General features: G+C 37.6%; 1 protein-coding gene across 1 annotated transcript; it reads left to right on the top strand.

The window, feature by feature from the left end:
• Nucleotides 1–513: 513 nt before the first annotated feature.
• ttll10 (tubulin tyrosine ligase-like family, member 10) lies at nt 514–12,325 on the top strand (the record flags this gene model as incomplete). Its single annotated transcript, XM_079802040.1, has 11 exons — nt 514–756; nt 2,098–2,197; nt 2,528–2,646; nt 2,725–2,845; nt 2,972–3,048; nt 3,171–3,357; nt 4,557–4,728; nt 4,824–4,964; nt 6,976–7,092; nt 9,018–9,111; nt 11,595–12,325. Exons 1-11 carry the CDS (start codon nt 573–575, stop codon nt 12,323–12,325), a joined length of 2,043 nt encoding a protein of 680 aa, XP_079658166.1. The 5' UTR covers nt 514–572.
• Between the last annotated feature and the right edge of the window lie 523 nt (nt 12,326–12,848).

Below are 12,848 nucleotides of genomic sequence, written 5' to 3'. Positions count from 1 at the left end.
TTGACTGCCGTATCGTACAATCACGGCTAGTTTAGATGTTCCAAACGGAGACAGCAACTTTTTAAAACAAGAACGGAACATTTTGTGATCTCCAAAATCAGTGTAAGTTTATTCAAAATTGTATTTCCTAAATTCAAAGTAGCTGCTAAGCTAATCCGTCATTGCTAAAATGCTAAATAGTATGTAATGTGTCTTGACATGATGTTCTCTCTAGTTTTTTCTGCATTTTTTAATTGAATGTGTAAAAAAAATCATAAAAATCAATGAATTGTTTTGCTAAAATAAGTGTTAGTGCTCAAATCCTTCTTTGGTACTGCAGTTTCAAGGTTATTTTCTCAAGCAATTTCAGTGACCAATAAATACCAAGTTGAAATGTAGCCATGCATATCTGATGTTGCTGTTTTCTGGATCACTGGCTCTACAGAGGTCAGTCGGGCACAAAATCCTTTTTTCCCCCCATAGATCTGGCCTGGTTGGGGGGAGTGACCGTGATGTCATCTGAGAGCTGGGTTGAGCCCCGTCAGCACAGAGGAGAGCCAGGTGCTGGACAGAGACAGGACACACAGAAGGCGATGAGCGGCCAGGGCCAATCAGGCGAGGAGGAGAAGGGCAGCCCGCTGAGTGCTGGGGTGGAGGTTGTGTTGCTACAACATGTGAATGGAGCTGAAATGCAGAAGGAGAAAAACAAGGAGACAAGGAGAAGAAGACGGGCCGCTCAGATGCACAGAGTAAAATATCCAGATGCAGCCCCGTCAGGTGTGTAAGAGTATTAGTGTTTTTGTAGATGGATAGACATTCATAAATTCTGTATTGCCGTTTGTTTATTACTTTCCTTCCATTACTTACTTTAGATGTCAATGCACTATTAGCGGTCAGCAGTGATTCATTTGTTCAATGAGCAAATGTTGTCTATTAATAAGAGGATACAGTGAGCAGTGTCTGGCTGATCTCAACATGGCTGCCCCCATGAGGCGACAAGTACATAAAAGAAAAATGCTTTTATTAAGTTACTTATATGACATCTTTTAAATAAATACATTATAAGTATCATTCATTTATTTTTATCTATAACTTGTTTAATAAGGAAAAGATACTGAGTGCTCCTATAAAACACTTTTTAACTGTAACTTGGAATAGTCTTATAATTCATATTTGCAATAATTATAATTGTAATAAGTATAAAAATGATTTATTATTATGAATAATAATAATAATATATTTTAAAATAATTATTATTATAAAAATAAGTTGCTATGCTTGTGAAATATCTAATGCTTGAGATAAAAGAAAAAGTCATAATACTTCTGATAATAATTTTCATAAAACTAATGTCACTAAATTTAATATACTGTAGTATTGATACGATTTGAAACATATCCAGTTAAAAATGCCATAATATTCCTGATATGACTGAAGACTTTTACATAAATACATTTTAAGCCGTTCATTTCTTTATATCTACTTATTTAATAAGTGAAAGATTGCCTAACACAATATATATGGTCTTATATTTAATATTTACCATTATTTTACTTATGATATAATAATTATTGTTGTTAGCTTTGTCATTAGCATTATTATTATTATTATTATTATTATACAAATAAATCATAACATTCTGAATAAAACACCCTTTGACCAAGGTGTTTTAGATGGGATATTTTTGATAGATGTATTCATGAATAAACCATTTTTTAACAGTTTTTTAATGTACTGTAGTATTGGTACTGATACACCACAGTAGTTGCAGTTAATCAGCATTCTGTAAAAGGGCTCAGTGCCAGCAAACAAACTAGACATCATGATACAGGGTTAAGTCTAGTCAGGCGTGCATTCGCGGGTCAGGAAGAGGAGGTGAGATTAATTAAACACTTCATCGGATCAGGTGTCTCCCACTAGTCCAACTCTGATCCGCCCCCAGCCGACGCACTGTATGACACTCACAATTCTTACGTGAGGATCATTACCAATTTTCCTCCAAATTTTTACATTGTATGTCTCGATAAATAACGTAAAATATAGTCCATGTTTTATTTTTATTCATTTAGAAAGCTAAGTTCACTTAGTTTGTATTTCTTTGTGTATGTAAATGTTCAGTGAGCGACTCATTTGTTGAGAGGGACAGAGACAAGCGGCCTGAAAATCCACGGGGCCCTGGACCCTTCTTCTACTTTGGGGGGAGCAATGGGGCCACCATGTGAGTGAATAAAAAACATTTGACCAAAGTGTTTTGCATGGGATACTTTTGATAGATTCATTAATGAATAAACATTTTTTATTTATTTATTTTTTTATATTGTTTTATAGTGCATGATTTGTCATGTGTTATACATGATTTGCAGAAATCAGTTCAACTTGAGTAAATTAAGTGTGGACACACTGGTATTTCTTTGGCCTTTAGTTTGGAGTAGGTCCTTGAGAGGCCTACAACCATATAATCAATACATAGACATACCAGTGGCTTATGATAAATATAGAAATAAACAGATTTGCCACTTCTTGAGAATTGGTTTGATCTGATATTTAGAGTTGTTTCATATTGTGAGGGTCGAGGCTGGCAGCGCATATATGACAAGACCAGGACGGACTACAAGCTCAAGTGGTGTGAAACTAAATCACCTGCTACCTACAACGGCTTCAAAGCAGGTGATCTACATTTCATTGTCAAGATCACAGCAATCATAAACGAAACATTCTACACTTTGTCTGTTTATTTCCTTACAGGTGGACAGTTGCTTTACCAGATACCCAATAATAAGGTCCTGACCACTAAGATTGGCCTTCTGAACAGCCTACGGGAGTATGACAGAGTCAGCAGCAAGGTTAACTATCGATGTGGAAACAGGTTAAAAATTAAAATCTTTGATAGCGTTGTCAGAATATCAGCCATATTTACTTTACTATGTGTTATCACTGAAATATTCTTTTCTAACTGCCGCATCCGCATACAAAAATTGTTTACATGTTGCAGGAGGATGAAGCTGGAGGACTTTTTTCCTGTCACTTTCCGTATGGATATGAAGGATGAGAGAGAGGCTTACTTTAAAGGCACGACTGTTTTATATAGATACAGACAGAAACAGAAGTTAAAGATATACTGTTGAAACCATATATTCAGTACTTCATAATCACTGAGAGTCTAATGAATGTAAAATTGATGTGGCCTTTAGGGATATGCAATGATAAATCCAGCATGTGGATCTGTAAGCCGTCAGGCCTTAATCAGGGCCGTGGTATTTTTCTACTGAGGATGCCAGAAGACATCACGGCATTCAGAGAACGACTGCAGAACACAATAGAGAAGCAGTCCAACAGGAAGTCGCCTTTCAATATGCCACAAGCTCTGATTGTTCAACGGTGAGTAAAGCTGACAATTTCAAAAGATCACATGTTCTAATTATATGTAATCAAGCTGTGAATCATGGCCTCGGTGTCCTATAATCCTGCTGAAAATTCATGGTCAACACCACAGGCATAAATTAAAAACAGCTTGATGTCTACTTGCTCATTTTTTCATTCAGAAATCAGTCAACATTACAAAATACAGTAGTTGTGCCACAGAGTAAGCTAACATGCATCTTCTACTCAGCAGGGAGCCAGTGATCAGGGTTAGTTTCTGTCATGCTATCTCGGCGAATCTGCAAAGACTATTCTTTTATTATTGAGGTTGTTAGAACCATAGCTATATATACACAGATGCCTCATTAGCAGCTTTTTCTATGGGCCAGTATACGTAAGCTGTCCCCCATAGTGGAACACTTAAAGCCAGTCCGTGAACATTCAAGAGTTGACTGAAGGCCTGCAACCGTAGTTATATGCATGTATGAATATCTGAAATAGATTTCATCAGGTGATTTTGCTTAACTAACACAATTATCAAGACAATGGTGTTAGCTAACACAACATTAAAAAGTTTTTAAATAGTTTAAAAACCTGTAATATTGGATTAATAAAAACACAAACCAGCACAGTTTCACCTGTGAAAGGTTTTCTCATTTCTTCAGGAATTTAAAGGTAGTGTTTTTTAATAAACACTTTTTGTTATACTGTTTGAAACTCTCTTCATATCCTGATAGCTCATCAATAATAGATGGTAAATATAAAAAAAAAACATATATCTTCTGTAGAAGTCTCAGGACCAAATATTTTCATCTAATCATTGCATTCCGAATGCATTCTTCAGTGCAGGCTCGGCAAAAGTGCGCATCAAGGGCGCATACTGACTGCAAAGGGGGTGCTCGCTATCATCCTTCTGAAACCTAAAAAATGACATTTGGGACACCTGACCGCAATATGCATATGTAGTGTGCCATTTGGGACAGGGCCTACGTATCTACTATTGTTAGAACAGCATGGCGAGCAATTCATTAAAATTTGCCTCTATAATAAAGGATGCACAAAATTAACACAATAGTAAATAAATAAATATTAGAATACATACTAATTAAATGTATATTTATTAAATTATTAATAAATACCTGATACATATTCATGTTAAAATGAGAAAACTTAATCTGTACAAATGAATTTTTCTATGCCCTTCTGATTATTTTAAGGTACATCCAGAACCCTTTGCTTCTAAAAGGCCGGAAATTTGATGTGCGGTCATACTTTCTAATTGCTTGCACCTCGCCGTACATGGTGTTTTTCCGCCATGGTTATGTCCGATTGACATGTAACCTTTATGACCCCAACTCTGACAATATCACAGCCCACTTGACCAATCAAGTAAGACAGTGTGTATATTTAAAAGCCTTATTAATGCTAATATCGATATGCTTGTTTTTAGGCTATAAGATACTACAATATGTCCTTTGTTGCAGTACATGCAGAAGAAAAATCCTCTCTACAGCCTGCTAAAAGAGGAGACCGTTTGGTCCATGGAGCGTTTCAATGCATACATTAATGAGACATACATGCTTTCACAGGGTCTGCCCAAAGATTGGGCTCTGGGTCCTTTCGCAGTGAGTTTGATATTTTATTTTTCTCATCAAAAAGGCAATATCCTCAAAACATTTATATAGATTTGAGGAAAATGAGTATTTGAACACCCTGGGAGGGGTCTGAAATTGTCATCGTAGGTGCATGTTCACTGTGAGAGACATAATCTAAAAAAAAAAATCCAGAAATCACAATGTATGATTTTTTAACTATTTATTTGTATGATACAGCTGCAAATAAGTATTTGAACACCTGAGAAAATCAATGTTAATATTTGGTACAGTAGCCTTTGTTTGCAATTACAGAGGTCAAACTTTTCCTGTAGTTTTTCACCAGGTTTGCACACACTGCAGGAGGGATTTTGCCCACTCCTCCACACAGATCTTCTCTAGATCAGTCAGGTTTCTGGCCTGTCGCTGAGAAACACAGAGTTTGAGCTCCCTCCAAAGATTCTCTATTGGGTTTAGGTCTGGAGACTGGCTAGGCCACGCCATAACCTTGATATGCTTCTTACAGAGCCACTCCTTGGTTATCCTGGCTGTGTGCTTCGGGTCATTATCATGTTGGAAGACCCAGCCTCGACCCATCTTCAATGCTCTAACTGAGGGAAAGAGGTTGTTCCCCAAAATCTCGCAATACATGGCCCCGGTCATCCTCTCCTTAATACAGTGCAGTCGCCCTGTCCCATGTGCAGAAAAACACCCCCAAAGCATGCTTCACAGTAGGTATGGTGTTCTTGGGATGGTACTCATCATTCTTCTTCCTCCAAACACGTTTAGTGGAATTATGACCAAAAAGTTATATTTTGGTCTCATCTGACCACATGACTTTCTCCCATGACTCCTCTGGATCATCCAAATGGTCATTGGCAAACTTAAGACGGGCCTGGACATGTGCTGGTTTAAGCAGGGGAACCTTCCGTGCCATGCATGATTTCAAACCATGACGTCTTAGTGTATTACCAACAGTAACCTTGGAAACGGTGGTCCCAGCTCTTTTCAGGTCATTGACCAGCTCCTCCCGTGTAGTTCTGGGCTGATTTCTCACCTTTCTTGGGATCATTGAGACCCCACGAGGTGAGATCTTGCATGGAGCCCCAGTCCGAGGGAGATTGACAGTCATGTTTAGCTTCTTCCATTTTCTAATGATTGCTCCAACAGTGGACCTTTTTTCACCAAGCTGCTTGGCAATTTCCCCGTAGCCCTTTCCAGCCTTGTGGAGGTGTACAATTTTGTCTCTAGTGTCTTTGGACAGCTCTTGGGGTCTTGGCCATGTTAGTAGTTGGATTCTTACTGATTGTATGCGGTGGACAGGTGTCTTTATGCAGCTAACAACCTCAAACAAGTGCATCTAATTTATGATAATAAATGGAGTGGAGGTGGACATTTTAAAGGCAGACTAACAGGTCTTTGAGGGTCAGAATTCTAGCTGATAGACAGGTGTTCAAATTCTTATTTGCAGCTGTATCATACAAATAAATAGTTTAAAAAAATCATACATTGTGATTTCTGGATTTTTTTTTTTTAGATTATGTCTCTCACAGTGGACATGCACCTACGATGACAATTTCAGACCCCTCCGTGATTTCTAAGTGGGAGAACTTGCAAAATAGCAGGGTGTTCAAATACTTTTTTTCTCAGTATATAAGAAAATCATATCTGTATATAAGTGATAATCAAAAAGATGAAGTGAAAATATGTGTTAAGCTGATTTAATAGGAAGGTCTACATGTATCTTGTAAAGCAATGACTAGATTTATTCAAACTACTTGAAAGGATGCAGATGTCCCGTTGTCATGGTAACAATGGTTTTGGGAGTATATGAAATATTAAAAGGGAAGCTCATCAAATTTATTGAGAAAGATGAAACTGAATAGGAAAATGAAGATGTGGTGAATTAAGGGCAGTATTTTATCTTGGAGCTCAAAACAAAATAATATTTTTGACAGGCGAATATGAACTCAGAGCAACAACATTTCATTTGAGATTTCAATAACTAAACTGCGTTCTAACTAAATGTTTTGTCAATCTGCAGAAAAGGATGCAACATATCATCATGCAGTGCTTTCAAGCTGTCAAAGCCAAGCTGGACTGCAAGCTTGGATACTTTGACCTAATTGGATGTGACTTCTTGATTGATGAGGATTTCAAGGTGAGACAAAAAGGAGTGTTTATAGGGACTTCAAGGGTGTGTGTGTGTGTGTGTGTGTGTGTGTGTGTTTGAGAACTGTGTGTGTGTGTGTGTGTGTGTGTGTGTGTGTGTGTGTGTGTGTGTGTGTGTGTGTGTGTGTGTGTGTGTGTGTGTGTGTGTGTGTGTGTGTGTGTGTGTGTGTGTGTGTGTGTGTGTGTGTGTGTGTGTGTGTGTGTGTGTGTGTGTGTGTGTGTGTGTGTGTGTGTGTGTGTGTGTGTGTGTGTGTGTGTGTGTGTGTGTGTGTGTGTGTGTGTGTGTGTGTGTGTGTGTGTGTGTGTGTGTGTGTGTGTGTGTGTTACGTTTTTCTATCCCGGTGAAGACTTCAACCTGAATGCACACTGACTCATGGGGACTCCCCATGAGGAAACAAGCTTATAAATCAGTCAGAATTCGTTTTTTTGGAAAATGTAAAAATGCAGAACGTTTTCTGTGATAGGTAGGTTTAGGGGTAGGGTTAGTGTAAGGGGATAGAATATACAGTTTGTACAGTATAAAAACCATTACGTCTATGGAGAGTCCACACAAAGATAGTAAACCAGACCTGTGTGTGTGTGTGTGTGTGTGTGTGTGTGTGTGTGTGTGTGTGTGTGTGTGTGTGTGTGTGTGTGTGTGTGTGTGTGTGTGTGTGTGTGTGTGTGTGTGTGTGTGTGTGTGTGTGTGTGTGTGTGTGTGTGTGTGTGTGTGTGTGTGTGTGTGTGTGTGTGTGTGTGTGTGTGTGCGGAGGCTTAACGGAGTCAGACACAGGGGATTAGTTTTAGAATTATCCACCAAATGTGCTAAGACGCATTACAAACATAAAGTCTTTATTTATCTCTTCTGTAATCTAATCCTCTTTAGTTTCTTCAAGACAATTATGATACATTTTTCTAATGCTGGCATGAATCTCTGGAAACATGATGTTCAGAGGCCAGTTGTCCCCCTATGGAGCATCCTAAATTCAATCCCTGCCAAGCAGTTGCCAGGCAACCCTTGTACAGTCAGCGTAAACATGCGTTCCCCAGGCCAGGCACGGTCTCCAGGTTACCAGATCATTATGGATCCACACATAACAACCGACAACATTTACATCGGAAGATATTACACAGCATAAAAAAAAATGACTATAACAGTGCCTTAAAACCCTTGCATTGAAATATTCAATACTTAACATGGTTTCTGCCTCAGTGAGATGTGTACATGTGTTTTACACTCAGTGTCAGTGTGTACTCTTGTCATATGTTTCCTCTGCACTGGCCACAAAAAAAAAACGTGCTTGTACATATTTGTGGAAATATGCTTTTACATATTTACTGTAAAATGAATAGAGCAATTTGAGTAGGGTAAGACTGCCATCTACTGGTGAAAGTGTCTCAGAAAGTAAACTGTAATGTGTTAGTGTATATATATATATATATATATATATATATATATATATATATATATATATATATATATATATATATATATATATATATATATGTATATATATGTATATATATATATATATATATATATATATGTATATATATATATATATATATATATATATATATATATATATATATATATATATATATATATATATATATATATATATATATATATATGTATATATGTATATATATATATATATATGTATATATATATGTATATATGTATATATATATATATATATGTATATATGTATATGTATATATGTATATATGTATATATATATATATATATATATATATATATATATATATATATATATATATATATGTGTATATATATATATATATATACACATTTTGACTGCTTAACTACAAAATGTTTTCATTACAGAATTATGGTCACCGTGAGAAAAGAGCTTGTTTTATTTTTGTACCTGAGAAGTCACTCGATTGTGGTCTGCTTGTTTTGGGCAGGTCTGGCTGCTAGAGATGAACTGTAACCCTGCCCTGCATACAAACTGTGAAGTACTGAAAGATGTGATACCGCAAACAGTCACTGAGACACTTGGTGAGCTATATTCACTAAAAATAACTCAGTATGCATTAAAATATTTAACACATACATACATATTCAGACAGTTTAAACCACATTTACATCAATTATGTGCAAACAAATGTGTTTTAAAGTGCCCCTATTATGCTATTTTAAAGGCTCCTAATTTTGTTTTGGAGGTCTCCTACAACAGGTTTACATGCATCAAAGGTCAATAAACTTTCATTTTCCCATAATATACATTTGCACCACCATACTTTTCAATGATTCTCCAACGACTCGGGGGATGAATCAGTCTCTCTAAATCCTTCCTTTCTGTGAGCCAACTGCTCTGCTCTGATTGGCCAGATGGCACAGTCTGTTGTGATTGGTCTACCGCTTACAGTGAGTTTTTCTGAAGCTAAACGCTCATTACTATAACTGAACTTCAGCTCAGTCTGGAGGCTTCTTAAAGGGTTAGTTCACCCAAAAATGAAAATTCTGTCATTAATTACTCACCCTCATGTCGTTCGACACCCGTAAGACCTCCGTTCATATTCGGAACGGAGCCATTTTCAAAAAACGTCTAAAGACACATCTTTTCCAGCAACACCTGACCGATCGAGAATAACACTTGTCATTCTATTCATTGTCTGTCTGTCTAATTTATTTAAAAACAAAACAAAAAAAAAACATTCTGTTCTGTGCTAGACTAACTGAGACTTGTTACAGCACTTACATATTGCTGATATTGTTGCCCTTCGACTGCTCTAGCTGCTTCTATTGCCCTCATTTGTAAGTAGCTTTGGATAAAAGCTTCTGCTAAATGACTAAATGTAAATGTAATGTAAATGGATAAAGGTGTTATTTTGATTTTTTTTGCGCACAAAAACTATTGTCGTCGCATCGTAAAGTTATTGTAGAGCCACTGTGGTGAGATGGACTTTGTAACGACGTTTTAAGTGCCTTTTATGGGTCTTGGGAGGATTAATGTACTGAATGCCAATGGAGGCCTATCAGAAGCCTTTCTCAGCCATCAGCTTTCAACTAAAATATCTTCATTTGTGTTCCGAATATGAACGGAGGTCTTACGGGTGTCGAACGACATGAGGGTGAGTAATTAATGACAGAATTTTCATTTTTGGGTGAACTAACCCTTTAACTGGGTCATGAACTGGCTGTTTAAATTTTTTTATACTGTTGTCTGAGGTCAACTTATGACGTCCGTGTGGTTTTTACATTCAAAAACATCATAATGAATAAGTAATAGGCTATTTTCTACCCTGGTTTTGAGCCTCTCTCATGGAACGGTTGGTTTTTATGGGCGTGCTGCACTGAAGACTTGGAAGTAAACGCCCACTGCTATGATTGGATAAGATTAGCATATTATAATGAGCTTCAGCTCCCCGTTCTGTACATTTGGGAAATGTTTTGAAAGCGTGTGGGAAAACGGCAACTGGAATTATTCGTCGCACAGGGCTCGCAAAATGTCTTTATCAAACAAACACAATGATTTATCTCTCATCCACCCGCGATTGATTGGAATGTTATTTTTTATTACTTGGCCCACCCGATCGGTGGATATAACCACGAATCACTAACACACGCACGCACGCATGCACGAGCCTCACTGCAGAGTCAGACAAATCAGCATAATCAAAACTTCCACGATTGTATATTTCCTTCAAATATCAAGTCAAGAGAGTGAACAACGCACATCAAGAAAGGAATGTTATTTCACTATTTAAGATGATAGGAAGGGCCGGTGATACATTTTGGTAGCCCGTGTGGAAAACACATAGCCCAGGGACGTTGGGCTTTGCGAGCCCTGATCTGATCACGAATCGCAATGAACCAACAACACCTCAAATAAAGGATTCTCCTGCCAGTGACAGCATGCTAAGTTATGTTCAATTACACACATACACATAATCAATAGATATCAAATGATCTATAACAATGCAATACTATCACATATATATTTAAAAAAAAAAACTTTTTTACTCACATACGTGTTACTTCATTCATTCATGTAATCTCATCCTGTCTGCAAATCCAGTCTCTTGTTTACTAATGAATTCCGTGGTGAAGTGAAGGAACAAACGTGCAATGTCTTCCCCCCGTGAGCTGGATATTCATTAAAAATAATGTTCATGCATTCATAATATTGGAATCCGAATGAAGCTTATGCGGCATGTTTATTGCTTGGAAGTTTGATCCGGTTTAGCTCCACGTATAGGCCGATGTTATTTATCTATAACATGTCAGGCACAAGTCGGTGGGCGGGGCTACAGAATCCTGTGTTCTTCTTCTTATTTTTGAAAGGGAATATTCGAAAAACATAATTGGTGCACTTTAAAATGCAATGCATCAACAGTGTGAAATTTCATGCCATTTTAAATGAGATAAAAACCTTGTTCTAGTTTATGAGAAAGCTGTGAAAATGTATTGCTTGCAATGGTACATTATAAAAAATGTGTGACAACACTTTTTATCGATGTGACATCCTTTCATTTCAGACCTCTCTTTGGAAATCTTCAATAAGTCTTGCTGTGGACTGGAACTGCTTCCACTGAACAGTCAAAGAGAGTTTCTATTGCTGTATGGTGGTGGTGAGACTGCAGTCACAACAAAACAGAGGCACAAAACCACTGGGCCCTTCTCGACCCTCCACATGAAGAGCAGCTCCACCCACAATAACACAGGCAAAACTGTTGCCTTAGAAACACAAACAGGGAAATCAACCAATAGGGGCAGCAAGTGTTCTGAAACTCAAGCCAAATTTCCTTTCCCTTCCACCGCCATCCACTCTTCCTCTGTTTTGTCCAATACCTCACAGCAGCCTGTGGAGTTACCAATGACCAAACGCCATTCAGCAGCTATATCCCAGAAACCTCTGACATCCAAAGCTCATGAAACAAATCAGCCTCGACCATACCAGCCCAGACCTGTCCGTGCACGTGTGGAGTTGCAGCTCAGCAAGTGCACCTGGCAGCAACCTGCAGTGATATCCAACCTCAACGTGCCTCCACAGCCGGTGAGAAGTGCTATCAGGTCATTGTCTACACCAGCCCTGAGCAAAGGCTCAAACCCCACACAAAGACTGGGAGCTCAAGACCAGCAGACAGACAACATGATGCATATGAGCTGCAACCTAAAGATGTCCAAGATTCAATTGGCTGAGCCATATGCCCTCCACACTGTGGGGACAGAAAAGAAAGAGCCCAAGGAAAAGGAAGATGATGGATGACTCTGCACTTTTAAATCAAAAGAGTTATTATAAGAGCTTCTTCTCAAAATAATCTGAATTTGCTTCTCCTTATGACTAATGTTGTTCCTCATCACCAGAAGCATCATTCTCATTTAAAATGATGCTCCTGCTGATTTTGGTTTTGAATATCATTTTTTTAAATGTCACCCTTTTATATATTATACATCATCTATCCTCCCTCATGCCGCTCAGAACTCTTGACTCTGCTCTGTGGAAAGCAAAATGAGTTAATGAGTTAAACTTAATAAAGAAAATGTCACAGCTACTATTTTCCAAACAATGAAAATGCATGGTAAATACTGACTAGTCTGTGTAATAGAAGTCTCTTATGCTCTCCAGGCTGCATTTATTTCATAAAAAATACAGTAAAAACTGTATTGTAAAATATTATTACATTGTAAAATAATTTACTATTTTAAAAATGTAATTTCCTGTGATGTCAAAGCTGAATTTTTAGCAGCCATTACTCCAGTCTTCAGTCTAATGTGCAGATGTGCTGCTC

Source organism: Gobio gobio (genome assembly GCF_949357685.1).
Source record: "Gobio gobio genome assembly, chromosome: 21".
NCBI classification, from domain to species: domain Eukaryota; kingdom Metazoa; phylum Chordata; class Actinopteri; order Cypriniformes; family Gobionidae; genus Gobio; species Gobio gobio.
The sequence above is the reverse complement of the archived record's forward strand: the minus strand, read 5'-3'. Positions and strand labels throughout refer to the sequence as shown.